At 39.4% G+C, this 21,486-nt stretch overlaps 1 protein-coding gene across 2 annotated transcripts; it reads right to left on the reverse strand.

Annotated features, from left to right (window-relative positions):
* Positions 1-6: 6 nt before the first annotated feature.
* On the reverse strand, positions 7-21,154 carry slka (STE20-like kinase a). Of its 2 annotated transcripts, XM_055029189.1 has the most exons (19): positions 20,552-21,154; positions 17,087-17,251; positions 14,810-14,858; positions 14,241-14,390; positions 13,054-13,126; positions 12,597-12,791; positions 12,354-12,435; positions 12,102-12,233; positions 10,527-11,726; positions 10,317-10,447; positions 9,467-9,590; positions 9,029-9,208; positions 7,212-7,304; positions 3,807-3,936; positions 3,136-3,260; positions 2,863-3,057; positions 2,569-2,694; positions 1,669-1,782; positions 7-1,579 (listed from the first exon to the last, which is right to left on the reverse strand). In XM_055029189.1, the coding sequence occupies exons 1-19, from the start codon at positions 20,699-20,701 to the stop codon at positions 1,433-1,435; spliced, it is 3,561 nt and encodes a 1,186-aa protein (XP_054885164.1). In that variant the 5' UTR covers positions 20,702-21,154; the 3' UTR covers positions 7-1,432. The 2 variants fall into 2 exon arrangements, with proteins under 2 accessions (XP_054885164.1, XP_054885165.1); XM_055029190.1 differs by lacking the exon at positions 7,212-7,304.
* Between the last annotated feature and the right edge of the window lie 332 nt (positions 21,155-21,486).

Consider the following 21,486-nt stretch of genomic DNA (forward strand, 5'->3'; position numbering starts at 1 on the left):
CAAGTCTTCAAATAAACAGTCAGGGTTTTATTTACAAGAAAAGAAAAATGGGCATTTTATAAAGATGCATTAAATACATTAGATCTGACATCAAAAATGCATATTATAGGAATATTCATGATGGGAGAGTGACGCTTGAAAACGATGCAACTGAAAAGGAAAAAAACGAAGAAATCTAAGAACTAAGAAAAATCCAGCATTCATTAAAAAATGATGTTCAAGTCATCGTATAGAAAATATACCACAGAGCAGCAACAAATTAATATGATGATGTAACATACAGCTGAAAGCTTCAGATGCTAACATTCATACAGTAACAGGTACTCTGATAAGCAACGACAGCATCAAGGTAGGGAAGCGTTAGAAAACCAAAACGATGCCAAAAAAAAAAAAAAAAAAAATTGAGCGCAATAATTAAAGAGAAAAATCTCTGAAACATTACAGTCATCTGGAGTTTCGATAGGCTTCAGTGAGGCAAAGGATCAAGTCTCTGAACCTTCATGAATATTCTTGAACTCAAGTGGCGAACCAGTGCAGTTACATTCCTTTACAATTCAAACTCTACGACAAACCATCCGTTTGTGCGAATGCTGCTCCAAATAACTGACCTTATTTCTATTCTTTGAACAGGATGGCGGTGTTTACAGCACTTTGGGGCGAGGGAGAGTAACAGTATGTCATAAATAAATACATCACTTTGTCTCTGGATGAGACAGAAATGCTGTTGGTAAGCACACTTTTGATTATTCTGTAGTCACACGAACACGGTACGTTCTAGTTTTTTGGATACAGCTTTATGACGTTTTTTTTTTTTTTTTTTGATGCCCTTATGACATTAGATGCAGTATGCACAGTAAATACACTTCTCTTTTCTTCTCTCAGATCTACTTTACATGCAGCCACAGACTTATTTTTTTTTTTTTTACCAAATGGATTTGATCACCAGATAATGTGAAATGCAACAAGGACAACCGCTTTGTTTAAGTGCAAAACATTCAAGGGTTTCATTTATTTACTGCGAATGGTAAAAATGTCAGAAATGGAGTGTGGAGGGGATGTGTGTGTGCAAGCGTGTTTGTGAGGCACTGGAGATTATTTATGCTGTTTCAGGCTGTGCTTCTAATAATCTGACAAGCATGGCTGATCTTAGCTAACAACCGTAAATCTTGGAAGTCTTCTCATGCTCAAAAAAGTGCATATTACTAAGATATTTCCCAGCAGGCTGAGAAAATGCTTTTAGGTGAGGGAACATTGTGTAGGCACATCAAGCTCACTGACTGTTGAATCAAAGCACAAATTACATTTTGATGTTTATCGGAGACAAAAAGAACAATGACAAAAAAAAAAAAAAAAAAAACTCCCATCAGGGATACGGGGTGGGCGGGAGATAAAAGTCTGACTGGAGTTTATTTTCAGGAACATAAACACGAGGCTATAAACCCGAGTTCTGCAGGTTTGGGATGGGGTAGAATTTGGACACCCGGCTTTGGGTGGTGGGGTTAAGGCATTCGGATTCCCCGCTCATCTTGAAGAAAACTTCTTGCTCCTGGAGCTTCCGCGTGAATTCCTCCTCTAGCGCCTGCAGGGAAGCAGCGACAAGCAGCCTTAAAATGCTAATTCTGCTGAAAGAAAATCCGCTGTGAGCAACTTTATGACCGAAGAGTGTACCTTCTTCCTCGGTCTGAGCTTCTCTCTCCAGTCTTTTATCTCCTGGCTGTGCTCTTCGTCCAGCTCCTTCAGCTTTTGGGTCTCGTGTTCAATAAGCAGGTGGCATTTCTCATTCTGAAAACGAGGTCAGAGAACGATGTTATCAACATGAATCAATACTGAACTCTTTTTTTTTTATGCATTCACATCCAAACAACACTCTGCTCTGCTTTTAATCTGCTGCATGTGCTATTCTCTGTGTCATTTGCATAGAGAGTACATTTTTCTATTTGTCTGCAGTAATAGTAATATATTCATTTTAATGTAAAGATTTTAAAAAAATCATCTAAAAAAAACATCTTTAGTCTAGTAAAACTTTTTTATCTATTTTTCAAAGCATGCTTAATGTAATGCTACGTTTTGATGCCTGTTTATTTTCCCTGTTCAAATGCAGCACAAAAGATACAGGAACCGAAGAAAACATCTTGATTCTGGATTCTAATTCAAACAGTTTGGAAAAAGCTCTTAAACATAGATTTTTCAAACCAATGTATCAACAAAACTTGAAATAGAAATGTAGAATAAAAACGTGTGGTGAGAAACCACACAAGTCTCTAAGGGGTCTGAAAATGCAAATTTAAAGATTTAAAACAGTATGAAACAGCTAAAGCCCAAAGGTGCTGGTTAACACAAGTTCTCCAGCAGGGGGCACTGCAGCAGAGAACGGCACCTAATAGCCTTTGACCCAGTTTTCATGAACACATCCTCAACTAGACAGTGCATTTTTCCGTACATGTTATATCATTGAGGGGGGAAACAAACAGTTCACTTCCAATAAGTATTGCTGCAACCAATTGAGAGGGCAGACGTTTTTATTTGCTTCAGAGTGAACCGTGGTGAGCGTCAGCGTGTCAGTGTGACCTGCAGCTGCTGCAGCTCGCGGATGTTGGAGTCGCACTGCAGCTGCAGATCCCTCATCTGGTTCTCGTGTTTCTGGTGCTGATTGAGTCTCTCGTTCTTCTGCCTCTTCTCCTCCTGCGCAGCAAACTAGACGGAGAGCAGAAGAATCGAGCGGCTTTATTTAAAACAAATATTTGTTAAAAACGAGAACAAATGAGGAGGTGAGCTACTGCGGAGACAAAAATAAAATAAATAAAAAGAGGGGAAAACCAAGACACTTCTCCTTGGGTGAAAGACGGGAGTGTGACCCTGCACCTGCTTTATGCGTTCCCTCTCTTGGTCAGGCGTCATGGCCGCGGCGACGGTGATGCGGAGGCTCTTCTTGAACATGGCCATGCGAGTCTTTGCATCGCTGCGTTGGATTTTGGGCAGGCGAACCCTCTCTTGATTCTGTTTGTTCTTCAGCTCCTCTATCAGCCGCTGGTTGTAGCGCTGCATCTGCTCCATTTCCTGCCACGCGCAAACGCAAACGTTTAACATCTCAAGTGCGTTCAATGAAAACCTGCGTCTGCTTCTCCAATCTCTTACTTTTTCATGCCGCTTCAGCAGCTGATGTCTCTGCATGAAGTACTGGTCTTTCAGCTGCTGCTTGAGCAGCTGGTGCTTCTCCTGCAGGTGGCGCTCCTCCAGCTCCCACATTGCTGCCTCTCGTGCTGCGGAACACACCAGAACATGAAGGGAGGGCTGCGGATGTGTTCTGGTTAGCAGACATGCTGGGCAGTTATGTATTCAGGAGGAAAGCTAACGCAAATTGGAGCGCCTGTAGCATGTCTGGTTGATTCTCACCTTCTTTGTTTATGCCATCCTGATCTCTGGATCAAAGAAATGCATTATTGTTTTTTTTTCATTAAAGTTTTTTTTTTAATACTACATAGTTTTCATAGAAATTGAATTTTAGATTCATGGCTCTGGGATCCGAAAAATTAACTGTAAAGTTGATTGTGGAACAAAGCCACACATCACATCTCTTCAGTGGAAGTACTGAAACTTTCCAAGGATTTTCTTTTTGCTGTTCGTCGAGTCCCAAACAGACACAATTGCTTTTCTTGTTGCAAGCTGTAAACTGCAATCAAGTGTAGCATAAATGAAAAATGTGTCCGAAAAGAGAAACAAAGTATAATGGAAGAAGAAGACAGTGAAGGCGTTCTGAAAGACCTAGGAGAAAAACTTCGTTTCTCGGCTCTCCTCGGCTTCCTTACCTCTCAGCAGCTGCTGTTTGTGGTTGAGGCAGTCTCTCTCGATGGTGGCTATTTCTAGTTTGTGCTGCTGGATGATTTTCTTCAGCGCGCCGTCCAGCTCCTGCTGCTGCTTCTGCAGGAACTCCTGCTCCTGAGGAGAAGAGCAGCCGCGGTGAGGAGCGGCCAGGCGATTCCACAAAGAGGGACAGCAAGGAGCCAGGAACATCGAAATGCAATGAAATGTCACACTACACATACAGGTCCAAGCTTCATCAAATCTAATCATAGAACATCCACTTCAAACTCAGGCCAACATCGTCAGCGGGGCCGAAGAGAGGAGACGGACTTCATGGACGGGGAAAACAAAAAGAGGCTCAGAGGAAAACACCTGCACTGACCCTTCACTGACCCCTGCACTGACCCCTGCACTGACCCTTCACTGAGGCTGATTTCATCAGGTGACAAACAGCAGGAGAAAACAACGGATTTCAACTGTTGAAAAATTTGCTATTTCCAATCTGCAGCATGAAAATGAGCAGTTTTCTAGTTTTATTGCCTACTTATGGGACCGTGTGATAAACTTTATTGTAAAGATGAGCATTTAACCAAGACTGACATAATCACTCTAACAAGACACTGAGTAGTTATGAGCTTTTGAGTGTGGAAGGAAATCAGCGGGGAGCCGTAAATGAAACTAAAAATGTTAAGATTTTCTAACGTAGTGTGAACAAACACTATGTGAAAGCTAACAGGTGGGAACAATCTTTTTTTCTGGAAGCTGATCGTAAGGAAGGAAGATTAAACTAACCTCAGTGCTAGAAAAAATAAAGTCAAAGGAAGGAAGCACAACAGCAAATCAGAGGCAAAATATCAAATTGGACACTAAAAATTGTGACGTTCTGACATGTGCAAAAAATAAATCCAAAGTAACTGAAAAACTCATTGGAGTTCAGTTGTAGATATTTGTTGTCAAATCATTTGGTATTTCCACGTATCTTTATTACCAGAAACATTTGATTGTTCAAACTGTTGATTTTTAAATGGAGCCAGACAAAATGATTCTTGAGGAGAAATTATCTAAATTAAAATCTGAGTTTGCAGATGAAGATTAGATTATAAAAACAAAATCGGTAATCAGAAAGAAAACCTGATTGCTGCAACTGTACTTTTGAATTCTTTCACTCTGCTTCACCACAACACTATTTGCTCTGAAAGACAACCTATTGGCACATGGTAACCTTATTACACTGCTTTAAATTACTGAAGAAAAGACTCTCAGGCTCCATTTACGCAGCTTCAGTATAACTGCTCCTCAGACACAAATATATACTCAGCCAGAACATATCAAAACCTGCATTACCAACATATTAAGACAAACACCATCCAGTTTTATGCACACGAAATTAATGCCATGTACTTTACACAAACCAGATGTGGAACATTTGTGAACTGGTGAAGGAAAAATACTGAGCAGGAGAGGAAGAAAGACCACTGCACAAATACAGTGATGGCAACACAAAAAAAAAAAAAAAAAAATTACATCAAAGCACTACAAGCCCAACGCCGCCCATGCTTACATGTGTAGTTCTCAAAGTACAAGTGAAACAGGATAAGCGATCCTGTCACTGAACTTCGCACACATCTAAGTATGGGCCAGAGACCGAGAGAAAGCAGGGTGGGTGGGTGGAGGAGGTGGGGGCACTTACATCCTGCATCTGAGCGTTGAAGAGTGCGCATGAGGATAACTGAAAAGACTGTATCATAACCTGGGCCACTGCCTGCGGAGGAGAGCACACAGCGCACTCGCCTTGATCACACGGACAGACGGCACACACAGCAGGCTGAGGAGTTTTCTCTTTCTCTCTCACTCACACACACTCACACACACACACACACACACACACACGCACGCATACACACTCGCGCCAGTTCTTCCAGAGTTATGTAAGACGTGGGTCTTCCGCTTTGGGGATGTCAGTCAGCTTAATGCGTGGGGAACTGCTCCGGTAAATGTTAGGAGGAAGCCAATTAATTAGTTATTAAAGCACTTCTCATAATGGCATGCTTTAAAGTGGATAATAAATTCAGCATCTTATGTGAATCCGGCATGCAAAGGAGCAGCTTTTGAACGCCGCCGGCTAATCGAGCATCATAACTGGGAGTTTGCTTTGAAAGGTAATGTTTGAAACGGCTTTCAGTTCAGACGTTTCCCTCTAGAAACTCTTCAATTATCTATCAAGTAAGACCTAAATGACCTCCTCTTCTAACCGTAGTTTTGTGTGAAATGGCAGAAGCAGAGCAAAAGGGGTTACTTCTTGACTATTTTTTAATAGAACATTTTGTGAAAATGGCAATTTAGTATTGCCATTTTCACAAAATTTCAAAGGCCAAAGCAAATTACAATGACACAAAAACCAAAATAAACATCAAATGCACTTAAAGCTGTGAATGGTAAGGAGTCATGTTCATACTTTATAGTGCATTTTAATGGACTAAATATAAAGATGAATGATTTTCCTTTTGATTTACATAAATAACAGCAGAAAATCCGGAACAACATCGCATTACTAAACAGCCTGTGAAGTCCTGGAAACATGTTTCCACATTAAGCTTAATAAATGCATGGGCATTATTAAACTAATTCAGTACTCAGGAGAGGAAGCTCAAAAACTATTCAGATATAAAATGACTGCACAATTTTTTATGTTACAATAACCACTGAATTGGATGAAATCTGCTTATCGTTCACCTCCTCTGAGTTACACTAGATAAAAGGAACATTTAATGCTAAAAGAGTTAGAACTCTAGAAATGGTTGAATGTACAGAGTGAGTCACATTGGTTGGCACCCTTGCTAAAGATGTGAAAAACAACGAGAATCCCTCTTTTTATTTAAGCTGAGAATTTTTATTTAGGAGGCAAAATGTTTTTAATATATTGAACCACAACTGAAAATCATTGGGACTCCTGCAGTCAAACTTTGTGAAAGCCTTTGCTGCTTACAGGTCAGCCCTTAAACTCCACTTTTTGTTTAATCATCCATATATATATTGTGGAACATTAATCGCTGTGTGGCAGAGAAATAAATGTGGAACTTCTTCCAGCCTGGTGATCCCTGATGGTTTGATGTCAAAATTTACATCCCCAATAAGCAAACTTTCACGAACTCGGAAAGTTTTACTTAACGTAAAAAATAAAAATATGCTTCAGTTACTTTTAAATGCTTAAGAGTGAGTTTATACCCCTGCAAGTAAGTCATTGTTTCTTTTAAGGCTTTTCATACATCTTCGCTAGGTGGTGCCAAGAAATGTGGCCAGCACTTAATTAAGAATCCAATTAAAACTTAAAAAAAGCTAACAGGAAACAGGAAATACAGATCTATATTGCTTAAGGCAGAAGAATAAAAACAGAGACAGCGATGATTTACCTCTGCGGTCTGGAGGAGTGCCAGGTCCTCTTTTAAGCGTTTCATGAGCTCTTTTCTCATGTGTTTGGGTGACTGTCCGACCTCCTGAACGGCCTACAGCAGAAACTAGTTGATGCCGTATTGTTCTTAAAATCTGACAAAGCTGCCCAACAACCATGAGAAGACATGCACGGCCCCCTCTTTGACAGAAGAGCTACAGAATCCAGCCACCGACAGATTTATCGCCATCATGCTAATTTCTCCCCTCCGCCTTATCCTTTTTGACGTTTATTAAACCATTTCTGAAAATTTAAGACTGAACTGCAATATGTAAATTGTAAAGAGTTCAACTGATGCATGCCAGAAGGTGTTAGTCCCAGAAAAGCTTCGTTACGTTTGTGTTTGATTAACTCCACCACAGCCACAGGTTTGAATGTCCTGATCAACGAGATTAAAGGACCAGAGTAACTGACATGGAGTAGAGATTATTTAGCTTCAAAACAAGTTTTTTTTTTTTTTTTTAAACTCAATACAAGCTGTGCTAACTTCATGCAAAAATGCATGAACCGTGTATCATTAAAGTGCACATTCACCTTTTAAAATGCTGAAACATCCATCTTTATATAGTATAAATCTTGTTGATTACAACTAGAAAAACAAATGTCTTTAAGGGGAAGTTTACACATCCTTAAAATAAAACGTTGATTCAACGATGCAAGTTATTGCTTGTTTTAGCAGTTTGGATACTTGACATAAATATTCTGCTCATTTAAATCCATCCAACTCTAGTGGTTAAATGTCTGCCTTCATGTTTTAGAGTTTGTTGTGTATAACAATACATATAGGGCTCTTTAAATTAAGTTGGATTGATTGAATCCAAACAAAAAATGTATGACTTTTCCCAACTGAGCAGTTTAAAATATTGAAAAACTTATGAATTATTGTCACAATGTCATTTTAACAGGCGTGTGTGCACTTTGTATATCAACTGTATTCAACTCATTTCTATCACCAAACATGTATAAACACAATTTCTGCTGACATATGACTAAGAATTTGTTGAAACATGTTAATAGGCTATCGTAGATTTTATTGGATTCCATATCAGTTACTCTGATGCAAGGCAAGGATTACTTAACCCGAAGACACCCAGCTCCTTTATAGATATAACAACATTGATCATCCCATAACCAGTACAAACTCACACATTCATAGAACAAGCATGGTTAGTTCAATATACAGTTAGATTACATGTCTAAATAACAAAAACATTTCAAAAACAAAACTACAAACATATTAAAGATGCAGTTGAGATATTTTATGTTAAAATTGAAAAAAGAAAATGAAGGGGAAGCAGCAAAACAGTAGACAATCAACTTAACTGCACTAAGACAAAGAAAAAGCAGCAAATGTTCAGAACATTTAAAGCACTCTGCAAAGCAAGCAGAGCCTGCTGAAGAGTCAAGGACAGGAGATATGCCACATGTTAGCAAGACTGAACTCCATTAAAAGGTTTTTAAAAGACAAACACTCCTGAGGATTCAGTTCTCAGGAGGAAACCAGAGTAGAGAAGCAGCAGAAACCGTAGACAGATTAAGACCGATATGAAAAAATGGATGAAGGAGCATTTAGGGGAAAAGCTAGAGCTGGTCTGTAGCGATCATCAGCACACCACACCAACAGAGCAGCTGGCCACAGCACTCCCACAGGATCAGCGCAACAAAACAAACTGAGCCGCTAAGCTAATTGTTCAAAGAGAAACACTACAAAGCTCCGCGTGACATGCAGATGCCAGAAATGAGCCGAAGCCTGGCACAAACCGCAGTGCAGGTCCGTACCTCCTTTTTCCTGTTCTTCAGCATGTTCTGGAACTTGGACAGCTCTTTGTCCTGGTCCGCTTTGATGCGCTTAGCTTCGTCTCGAAGCCGGCTGGTGTGATCTTGTTCCAGTCGCTCGATCGTCTGCTTCTGCTTCTTCTCAAGGTTCTCCACCTCTTGGTCATACTGACGTTTCTTTGCCTGTCAAACAAAACAGAAAGAGGTGACCGTAGACATTTCTATAAAGACATTTTTAAAAAACCAGTACAAAAGCCTTTGATAACTTGCTGACTAATGAATGAACACGGACATCTTCAAAGTTTTCTCATCCTAGATGCCACAGTCACCAGTCATATCAACACTCATTTCTCAGGGGTTTGCCAAAAAGAGAAGGAAATCCAAAAAAACTGAAGGGAAAAGAAATATTACACCACTTGTGGTTGAAACAAAGTGACTCACAGTAGTTTCCTGTTCAAAGCGCCGGTAGATTTGTTCTCTCTGCTGCTGCAGCTTGTTGCTCAGCTCCTGCTGGGCCCTTTGCTCCTCTTTCTGAAGGAGGCGAAGCTCTCTCAGCTCCTGCCGCCTGAAGAAGCCGCACAAAATGACTTATCAGATCAACACAACAGCGAACGTAAAACAAACTGCTTGATTTACGAATTGAATATGTATATCTAAAAGACTGTTCTCCATGCTTTTATTTTTTGAGTAGTTTTCAGTTTATGATCTGATCATCGGAATGGGAGAAAAATCAATGTGATCAAATTTTCTGTTTTGGAAAATGCAGATTTTTTTTTTTTAAACCAACACACTCCTTTGCTTTCCATAATTCAGAGTGATGTGATGCTACCCAAGAACTACCATCATGTTTAACCAGCGTGTTTTTAATTGTTTTGACTTTGAATTCAGATCAACTCACAAAAGAATGAGCGAAATGAAAGTAAGTTTTTTAAATATGTTTTCTGCCATTTGTAGTACTTGTTATACTAGTACTTTGTTTTGCTTTATCTTATAAAAAAACCCCTGAAATAATACTTTTGATTTTGTTATGTGACAAAATGTTAAACTTTTACAAAAAAAGATGCTAAACACTCAAATATTGTACAAAGTGTTTTATCTTTAAAATGCAAAATTAGAGATGAATGGACCATAAAGCAGCATGAATCATGGCAGATAAGCCATCTGGCATTTGTAAAACGTTGCAAGAGTTACCAAATGAATGAGAGCTATTTAAGGCAGGCAGGGACGTTAGACGGGTCACGTCCTAATTTTAGACTGAACAGTGTATGGAGTGGATCGGACACGGCCGTACCTCAGGAATCTCATCTCCTCACTTTTGGCATCATTATCCGTCACTATCTTTGATGTTGTCACGCTGACCTCCACACCATCTACCATGAACTTCCTGGTCTTCTTCAGAGTCTTTTTCTGACGTTTTGACTCCTACCAAAATAATTCAGGTAGATTTACATCAAGGCAAATAGTGAGTTGGCAACAGGGGCTGTGGAGCATTTAGCTTTACCTGCATAGATATAGATCCTCCTTCTTTGCTCTTGGACAGGAAGCTGGAGATGGACAGATTAAGGTCGAGGCTGTTGCTATCGGCAGCAGAGCTGCTCCCTGAGTCAGAGTCCTTCTCCACGTCTGACTTGGCCACAGCAGGGCTTCCGTGCTCCATCCTGCTTTCTGAGTCGGTTTCACTCTCCTGGACAGAGACGCCGTCTTGTGAGGTGACCTCATCTGCCTGAGTACCCTTTTCTCCATCTTCCTTAACTGAGACGTCCTGAGAGATAACTCCATGTTCAGAAACTTTGACGTCACCGCTGATTTGATTAGATTCACTTGGTGCTCGTTCCTCGAGTTCTTCCTCCACTTTCCTCTCATTTGTTTGTTTTGGCGGCTCGGACTCTTTGGGGACTTCGTCGTTTGTCTCCTCTGACTGATTTTCTGTGCTTCTGTTTTCTAAAACAGCCTCAGTGGAAGTCTCCTCTACACTAGACTTGCTGTCTATGTCTCCATTTATTTTTGTGTCTATTAAATTTGACTGTGAATTATAAGTATCAACATTTTCAATGGTCTCATCGGTGATGTTTTTGATTCGGTCTTCTGTCACTTTCATGTGTTTGGTGATCTCCTCCTTTAAATCTGTGCTTTCTTCCTCAACCACAGCTACTTCATTTGCTGTTGTACCTTCAGGATTTTCTTGTGATTCAACTGAATCTGCAGCACTGTCTTCACGTGCCTGCTGTTTGTCTTCATCTGGCTTCATTTTGTCTTGGGTAATATCCTCCTCCATGCCCATTTTCTCTGATGTCTCCTTCGGTTCCTCAGCTTCTTCAACTTCTGAGGGAGGTTTCTGGGAATCCACAGCTTCATCTGACTTCGACACTGCCGCCTCACCAGAGATCTCTTCAGTTTGATCAACATCCACTTGAACCTTTGCAGAATCCTGTGAAGTCAGGTCTTTGCTCGTCTCGGTTGGTGCAGGGGTCAGATCCTCGTTGCTGGCAGAAACTTCATCGAGCTTCTCGTCCTCCATTTTGTCCACTTCGCTTGTTCCGAGTCCTTCGTCCGAGAGCTTATCGCTGCTCCGGTCTTCCACGGGCTCAGCTTCAATTTTTTCTGTAACAGATTCCAGGTTGGAGGGAGTAGGTGGGACTTTGTCTTCCTCTGAACTGGCCATGCTGACATCTGATGGTGCTCTTTTGTGCCCAGGAACTGCCTGATGGGTAGGAAAACAAACATCCTTAATATGGTTGTGATTTATTTTTAAACTAATAAAATAACCAAATAAAATAATTTTACATTTGCTAATATTGAAGAAAATAATTTTAAAATAATAATTGTTGTTCAAACTACATTTCATTGAAAGTGAAAAGATCAGATTTTTACTACATTAAACCACAAAAGTCAAAATTATTCAAACCAAATTCCTGCTTTCCAGCCTGCATATCCTTCCTGTTCAACCCCAACTAAAAGAGTTTTCCTCATTTTTGCTTCATTTTTCTTCTACTGCAGCTTATGTTTTCAATTCATGTTCTCTTGCAAATTATGAACATTTTTAGTGAACATTCTGCTAACAAACAACATAACCCACCGCAGGAGTATCAGGTTCCTCCTCCTCTTCCTCTTCTTTGCTGTCTTCAATCTCTTCTGTGACCTCTGCTTTGGCTTCAGCTATGAGCTCTCTAAGAGGTCTGCTGTCAGTCACGCTGGTCACAAAGGGATGCTAGATGCCCAAAAGGTGAGGAAAAAAAAAAAAAGAACGTCAACACAAAAATGGACCCTTTTCTGTATGATGCCAACTTTACATCAGAGATGTGAGAAGAACGCTGAACAGGAAGCCAACCTGCAGTAGCTGTGTTGAATTCCACCTATTGTCCACATTTTTGTCCAGCGCTCTTCGCAGGAAGTCATTGAATTCTGGTGACCTGTTAAATATTTGAAGTATTAAATTCCTTGCTATTAAAACACCAAAGTTGCAGCTTTCCAAAATACATTTCGCACATAAAAGGAAATACATAGGATATCCTGTGAATTTGTAAACATCCCAGTGCCACCTCTTCTTTTAATCAAGACTAAACAATCTCACCAGCGAGAGGGGTGCATCAGAGTGGGCGGTTCAGACTTGGCTATTTTCAGCAGCACCCTCATGGGATTCATCTCGTGGTTGGGCGGCTCGATCTGTGCCAGCTCTATGAGGGTCACTCCCAGGGACCAGATATCGGCCTTGTAGTCATACGGACGATCTTTGGAAGTTTCACACATCACAACCTCCGGAGCCATCCTGAAAAAAATTCAGCCAATCACTAATTTTAGGTTTTACTCAATTGATTAGGGGATAGAAAGTGATTTAAATGTTGCATGTGTGTATTTAGTAGGGAGGTGGAAAGACAGGAAGGCTAAACGATAAAGTAAAGAATGTCCAAAATATAAGTGCCTCTAAATTGATGAAAAAAGCCTTTTTCTGTAACTTCACATGCGGGAGAAGAGAGAATAATCAAAAGTAAAGAAAGGAGTGCCTCCCTATATTAGGAAGCATGACTCACCAATATGGAGTGCCGATGAAAGAATCTCTTCTCTGTAATGTGTTGGTATTTTTAGCCGACACACCGAAATCAGCTGAAAGTAGAAATCAACAAGTGTTTTCTCAATTCAATTCAAATTTGACTAAACAAACCTCAAGCAAACAGTGAAACTTAAATCTGAATCTCCTTAATGCAAACATGCTTTGCAAAAACCTCCTGATGTCATAAACTATCAGCTAGTCTTTTTCTCACACTGGACCATTAAGTCCTGGTGACCAGTTTGATAATTATTGTTTGCCAGGCTAACATTTTGACCCTCTGCCTACAGAACATGAATCATCAGGGAAAAAGCAGCTATGTGCGCTACAGCAGCTACATGAATACTTTACTGGTGGAAAATTATGTAACTGATTTGATGCATCACCAGCTGCAGAAGATCTGTGATTTATAAACAATACATGAGAAGTGAATCGCTTGGTTTTCTTTGTTACCTATTAAATGCACAGGAAATGAATCCATGTGATAAGCATTCACTTAAATGTATTTTATTGGGATTTTATTTTATGTGATAATGACAAAATAAGTAATTTTGAAGCTTAAGAAAAATTATTCATGGCATTCAATAGTTAAAAAAGAAAACGTCTAAAAATAGTGTTTGTTTGAATCCAACCAGCTTTGCACAGAAACCTAAAGTTCTGCTCAGTCTTATTTCTTGCGGTTCAGTCTGAGTGGATGAAGATAATTTTTATCACAATAATATTCAAGTTGTGACAGATTTTCAATTAGATTTAAGTCTGGAGTTGGACATTTTAACACATAAACTAATCTAAACCATTTGTGTGTTAATTAGAATGTAGGCTGAACATCCTTTCAGCATAATGCTGCCATCACCATGTTTCACCATGTGAAGGATGATTTCAGGCTTATTGTGCAGAGCTAATTTTTACTCATCTCATTCTGCATATAACACAAATCTTCATCTGTAAAATCTTTAAGAACAATAGTTTTTGTCCTTTTATTTTACAACTGTGCACTTCTCCCTGTCAGCCTACCACATAAAATCCCCCCGAAATGCATTGAAGTTTGTAGCTGCAACGTGACAAAATGCAAAAAGGATCAAAGGATGTGAATACTTTTTGCAAGCCTGTCCATTAGTCCAGCATCTGCACTTCAACTCATTTACCAAAACAAGCTGCAAAGTCTTTTACCGAGTTTTACTTCTCCATCCAGGGAGAGGAGGATGTTTCCAGCTTTCAGGTCTCTGTGGATGACCTTGTTCTCATGAAGGTACGTCAACGCCTCCAGTGTCTGCTTACACACCACCCGGATCTGGGGCTCAGTCAGGGGTCTCTCAAGTTCTGATGATCAACAACACGCACACTCAGTAAACCGACACTAGGCCATTTGCACAGATTCACATCAAATTTAACTTCTTGATGGTATCCCATGGCAGACGGGGGACATCCTGTATGCATGACTAGATGCATCCAAGTCAAACCACAGACTATAATGGATGTACATTGGACAATTAAGTAAGTCAAAGTTCGGCTTTGTCATTAAAAGCAAAGCGTTTCAAAACAAGACAGAATTTAGGAGCCACAGAGCTGGAACGGCTATGAAACCTGAGCTACAATAATAACAGTGAGGGGAGAGAGAAAATTCCCACTGTGCAATAAAGAGTTGGCAGTTCCCACTTCGGAATGTTTGAAAAAATAAAAATAAAAATAAATCCCGTTGAACACTTTGTCCTACTTTGTTCAGCAGATGAGGGTCTTACCCAGCATGATGGCATCGACCGCACCGCCAGCACAGAACTCAATCAGAATCTGAAAAAAAAGGAAAACCATCAGAAACAAGGTAATATAATACAAGGAGGCATTCAACTCCCAGGACCTTTATTGATTAGACACTGATGACATTCCAGGGGCCTAATCAATCAGGTGCTCTCAGATCACCATAAGCTCCTAATCTAGACATATTTTTTGTTTCTTTTTTTATCTGAGTTAAATGTGTCGCTTCAATTATTGCTGCTTCAACACATTCTGGGATTATTGTAACACTTTTCTGTTGCAATAATCTAACACACTGTTTAGAAACTAAAACCTCACATTTACCCCAAATGATTGATTGAGGTGCTGGAGTTACGTGTCTTGCATTATTTTAATGCAAAATAGTAATGCATATATTGCATAAATAATGCATTATTTTTGCATTTTGTTTTACATTTTTACAAAGTAAAAATACTTTGTAATAAATAAATGACGTTATTTAATAGTTTGGATCATCAGCAAATTTGTAATAAATTGTACGAAAAAAGTTTAGATAGTTAAATAGGATTTCACATCTGTTTCTAATTAGACCTAAATCTAATTAGAAGCAGATTTTTTATAAGACGTCACATTTGAAAACAAATTTGTTCTCAGACACATATGAAGGTATAACAAATGTGGCTGAGATAGAAAGCCTAAGATATCTGACCTGTCGACTGTCATGTTTCACTTTATGCAAGCCAGGTCAAGAGATTTGACCTTAAAGTTTAGAGAAGATTGTTGTTTTGCTCAAACAAGGAAAATGATTTTTTTTTTAAAAGGCCCTGAATGTTGCGACTGATGCAGCTGAAAGCAGAGAGTTCAGTTTATTGCTAAAGTAACATCAGCTACAGAGCTGTCAATAATGGCTACCAGAGTCCTGAGAAGGTTGGTGTTCAAAAATCCCTCACTGGCTTTTAAAACACCTGCAGTAAGACTTGGTGCCAGCAGCCACCGACGTGCCAGTTTCCACAGCGAGGCCTATGCAAAACTCTCAATGGCTCCTGGACTGTCACTTTAAGACATACGCCAACATTGAGCCAGAAGCACAAGAAAAGTCAACTGTTGCAATAATCTAACACACAGTTATCTAAATAAACCAAGGAGGCTTCAGGATTTTGTTCTGTAGATTTGAAATTGGATCTATTCAGCCTCGTGGATCAATAGACCACCAAGGAAAGACACCAGGGTGGCCATCATAGATGCATGATTAGAAATCTCAAATTGAAAAGACAGCTGGAGCACAGAAACATGAATTATATTTGCAGCTTGTTGTCATAGCAAAAGATGCAATAGTCGTTTAAACAGCTTATTAGACATGCCGAATTATTTGAATTGTTCTTGTTTGATTTGTTGAATAATAATAAAACTGCAGGTTTTCATTTACTCTTTGAGGGTACAAAAAGAAGAGACGGCTTTACACCTTCAATCAGGGCTAATTTGATTAACTTGGCTCCCACTTCGTTCAACTCCATTAAGCTTTGCTTCAATACTTAGAAGCTTTTTTGCACCAGATGGTTAGTAAAAAGAAAAAAAGAAAAACAAATAAATAAATAACTGAAATTGAACTTTGGACTCCATTTGTGAATTCAAACGATGAGAAGAAAATGGTTAGACCAGTTTTGCACTAGTGCGAGCAACATCCATCATGCCATGGAGATTTCACTTTCACTTCGTTACTATATGCACAACTTAAAATCCGCCAACTTAAATCCCACAGCCGAACAGGGGAATAAATCTTACATTAACTGAACAGCCCAGACAAAGCAGAGGCAGTTAGGAATTAATCATGCTGCTTAAGAGACAGGCTCCAGAGACATGACCTGCATGCATCTCTGAATTATTCACAGGCACTTTCTCCAGCCACCAAAACCATTCCATTATTTTCCTATAGCTGTTGCTGGTCCACAAGGGGCAGTCACATGATACCACATGACAGGACGTAATTGCTCTGGGACCTCTTAGTGCTCACAGAATGAGATCTACAGCACACATTCTAACTGCACAACTCGCAAAGAAATAGCTGGATGATAATGTTGATCTTAAAGGAACGTCAGAAACTGCTTGTGTTCCTTAAATGTAAATATATTTGCATTTTCCATTTGAGGAAGCATAAAAATTTATCTTAGCTCACAAGGATAACTCTTACAGCTCTTTACATTATATATATATTTTTTTAAATGCTCCATTTAGGAGTTTCACCACAAGGAAAACAGCGCCACCATTCAGGGAACTATAAAACTCACCCAAAGTTTCCCCTCAAAGTAGAAAGCATCTAGCAGTTTGACAATGTGGTGGTGGTTGCAGGAGGCCAGAATGTCAATCTCCACCATGTAATCCTCCAATTCATCCTCCGTCTTTGTGTCAATCACCTTAGCAGCGGCAAGGGTCCCGTTCTGCTTGTTTTGAGCCTGGAAGCAAAATAAACAAAATTGTTAAAACATGAACAATACAAAAGGTTCAAACGGGAAGCGGGTTGCATTAAAGATATTAAAATATTGTAGAAACGCTTAACAATTTTAGTAATTCAATCCAAAATGATTAACCCATTTTATATGGATTCATTACAGAGAATGATATATTCTAACTAGTTAATGTTCATTATTATGTGTCAACTGCCAAAATAGATTACTGAAACGTATATATAGCCAATTCTATGTTCTGGCTTCTCTTTCATTAATTTGTGCTTTATAGTGTTGCTTGGAGGAAATCAGTTTGTAGCATTACTGAAGCCCAGGTAAAAAAAAAAAAAAAACACTTTCCATAATCCTCTCAAGGAGGCAATTATCTCTGTTAATGTGCATTTTGTTATGTCACACTTTTTCCTTCCACTTAGTTTTCCTTTAATAATTTTGGATACAATGAAGAGTAACATAAAATGTACCACCTTAGGAACAGTCTTTTTTTTATTGTGCAAGATTTTTAATCTACATTAGAAATTATACAAAATAAAACAACTCATTTTAGAGTAGAAGATGCTGGTAGCAAAAATGACCGGGCACCCATGATCACCTGGAAGCCATTTTAAAAATTACTTAAAGGCTCGTATTGGATTGAATGTTTATGGATTCAGACACAATGTCAGTGGAAAAAAAAAAACAAAAAGGGAGTGTGAACATTTACCGCTGTGACAGGCTCTATATTTACACTTTCTGACACGACATGCTCCCCGGCTCTTTCCTCTCATTCCAGCTGACGCCTGTTTGGCAGACCCTTCCTAATGCTTACGCAGAATGTGAGAAATACAAAGAACTGGGTTGCCTTGGGTCAGTGTGTACACAGCATTTTAGCCCAACTGTCTTGAGAAACCTCAGTTAACGTTTGCCAAATGAAATATCTTTTTTCTTAGTTCTGAACATAAAAACTGATTCAAATATGTAAAATGGATCACTGTGTAAGCAAAGTTTTCCTGGTAGTTTGTATTGAGCTTTAAAAGTGACACACCTCTTCAGTTTGTGACATACATGGTACTTCATGATTGCCTGAGTTAGGGACACTTGTTTTCCCTTGTGACTCATTTAAACAGCTGATTCACACTTTGCAAGCAGCCAGTCCAGCCACACCTAAAAGAGGCAACCATCAAAGGCCTGTGAAAAAACTGATGAGAATATCAATGGCTCTGATTAAGGTAGTCCCATATAGGCAAAACCGGGTCAGCTCAAGTTTGGTTTGTTGCACATTGTGTGGCTTAAGCAGCTAAACTTTGGAGCCCTTACAGCTAGATCGACCAGCTAACAAGAGTAGGAAACAAATAAAGGCAAATGAAGATTTAAATAGAACAGAGTTCAAACACAGAATTCCTCCTCAGGGCCCGACATGGAAGTGATTTCAAAGAGGTTATATTATCTGCCAAAGATGCAAGACAGAAAACATTCTCAGTCCAAAACAACCTGGTTAAGTATCCTAGTCAAGGTGACATCTCAGGTCCGGCAGAATTTGTTAGCGCTAAAAGCAGAAAATCAGCCTGTGTTTATTGTCCAAAAATAGAATAAGGCTTTATTTTATTTATATATTTCACCCATCAATCACTGATCAGAGCTGATATTTATTTATTTTTGATGCACAAACTGGAGTAGTTATGGATTTTAAGTGCTACCTGGGCAAAAAGGAGTACTTTCAGACCTATTTGTTAGGCTCTTCGAGGAGTAACATGTTAGGACGCTAACAGTTCAGGACAACTGGTCAGGCTGTTTGTTAAAGTAGCAGAGTTTGATTAACTGATCCTAATGCTTTTCTTCCTTGACCTTTGTACAAAGTCTTTACTGCTTTCCATGAGCTTTAGCATCTCAGCCTAAAGGTGGAATTTTATATATGATACTTGAAATATACTAAGTATTCCGTCCAAACATTCCTTTACGATGATGTTGCAAACACAAATTCTGCATGGATTTTTACAATTTGCTGTGTTGTGCAGCTTTTGTAGCCAATTTTCAGTGAGACATTCCAACTTTAGTTTTTTATTTTTTCGATTATCACCCTAAAAAATGTTCTCACTAAACGGCTCTATTCATGACTGAAAATATTTCCAAACAGATTCAGTTGACTTTGTCGTAAAAATGAGCAGCAACAGGTGGGTGAAGTGACATCTCTTCATTATTACACTCCACCATAGCTGGAGAAAATACCAGTACCTGACACTTTCTCTGGAGCGTCTAGGGCTAAATCTTCAAAATCCGAGCTGCACAATATATTGTATCCCATTCAACATCGGAATATCAATGGGTTTATTATCATAATTTCAAAAGATTATTCATATGAGACATACATCAGTGTGTCAGACGGCACATGTTGTTTTGGCAGCAGAACCATAGCAAAAATACCCAATGGCTGTATTACGGTAATGAAACAATACATGGACTGCAACCTATCGGTGTTATTCTTCCTATTATTTGCGTTGGACTTCAAGAAATAACTTATGAAAACAAAAATGAAGAGAGACTGAGTAAAAGGACACAGTGGTACAAGTGCTAAGGCCTGGGTAAAAACAAAACAAAAACAAAAAAAAACTGAGGTGGAAAAGAAAGTCTGCAATAATCAACAATACTGATAAACTGATGAATTAACCTTAATTGAACAACGTACAAAAAAAGGCATGAAAACTTCAGTGTTTCTGTCCCTGCCTAGCAACAGCAAATACACAGTTAAAGATCTAATTTTCAGAGACTGTCCATTTGTTTGCTGAAATAAATACAGGGCTCGCATTACAGAAAGAAATGATTCATATCTGCAACAAAGCATAACCAATTGCACAGTGAAAGCTCAATTTAAAAGGGCGTTTCATTACTTTACAAAGCAACTGTTCTGGTTGTTTGACATTTCCAAACTGTTATTAGTGGATGTCAAGTAAGCCTTAAAGGATGGCTTTCAGAGAGCATTGTTTATTCAATGGTTATGAACCAATGATTTTTGACATTGATTTAGACCAATAAACACAGAAACCTTTAACGGTTCCTCGCGTTTCTGCAACGGGGAGGCAGGTAACAGTTTAGATCTGCATCTAACTTTTGCAGAATTGATTTTTATATTATTTTTAAGCTATTGGCCTTAGCTAATCGTGAAACTATCACCCGATCAAAAGCTAAGCGGATGTCGCTGCTGTGTGACAGATCTACCCACTTGCCTCCATGCAACAACCAGAAGCCGAAGGAAGCGACTCTTTATAAATAGGGCTAAAAACTAGAAAGCGGATGTAACGTAACGCCTTAACTTACCTTATACACTTTCCCAAAAGCGCCATCTCCCAGCTCACCGATTATTTCCCAAATTTCCTCCGGATTCACGTCTCTGTGTACGTGTTCGTACTGCTTCTTCTTTTTATCCGGCCCCAGCTTGAATATCTTCCGAAAATTGAAGAAAGACATCTTGTTGTTTTTCAGACTTTGAACTGGATGCGGTCTCTTCTCTCAATCCGCCCAGCAAAACGTCCCTCCCGTCGCTGAACTCAAACGGCTGTCTGAGAAAGAGCCCGGGCGTGAAACAAACAGCGACAGGCCGGTGCTACAGCCATTCGGCTGTGATAATGTCAATTATAACTTCCCTCCACGGCAGTTATGCACAATCACATCACAGATAGAAGCCGTCACAGGACGCTAGCGGAGGAGGTGAGGGATACGGACGGAGGACCTCGTCGTTCTCGAACGGAAGCGTTTCCGTTTCATACAGACTGAAATCGGAAAAAAAAACAACAAAAATACCGACCATACCCTCACTCTCGAGATGACATGTTTACCGTTTAAAGCCAAAGAGATAAAATGGACACAACACGGACCCTCATGCTTCGGTTGGCTGACCACACTGAAGTTAGCGGACTAGCATCAAGCTAGCGTACCCACGTTTCAACACTTCCGCTGTAATTTCAAAGTAAATCTAAAATAACAAGAAAGTGGAAAATAACGTTTTAAACATACTGCAGTGAAGAACATTTATAACACAAGTGTACTTTAAATATTTAATGAACATTTATTTGCAAAGTTGTGTTCTTGTATTTTGAAACAAATAGATTGCGGGCCTTAAATTTGAAAGGTAATTTCCGCCGCAGACTGCCCTGTCACTATTTCACTAAACGGATTTGCTTGGCGGCGTCCGTTTCCTGAATCTTCTGTGCAGGAAGGTGCTCTGCCCAACCACGCATGCTAGTTGTGTTAAT

The sequence above is a fragment of the Poeciliopsis prolifica genome, unplaced genomic scaffold, assembly GCF_027474105.1.
Source record: "Poeciliopsis prolifica strain line A6 unplaced genomic scaffold, Auburn_PproV2 SCAFFOLD005, whole genome shotgun sequence".
NCBI classification, from domain to species: domain Eukaryota; kingdom Metazoa; phylum Chordata; class Actinopteri; order Cyprinodontiformes; family Poeciliidae; genus Poeciliopsis; species Poeciliopsis prolifica.

Excerpts from the sequence above, each read along its gene's own strand:
- slka (XM_055029189.1), bottom strand. The coding sequence starts at position 20,701 with ATGTCTTTCTTCAATTTTCGGAAGATATTCAAGCTGGGGCCGGATAAA. Across the intron at positions 10,448-10,526 it reads GAGGATCTATATCTATGCAG|GAGTCAAAACGTCAGAAAAA; the intron begins GTAAAGCTAAAT and ends TTATTTTGGTAG. Across the intron at positions 1,580-1,668 it reads AGCTCAGACCGAGGAAGAAG|GCGCTAGAGGAGGAATTCAC; the intron begins GTACACTCTTCG and ends GCTTCCCTGCAG.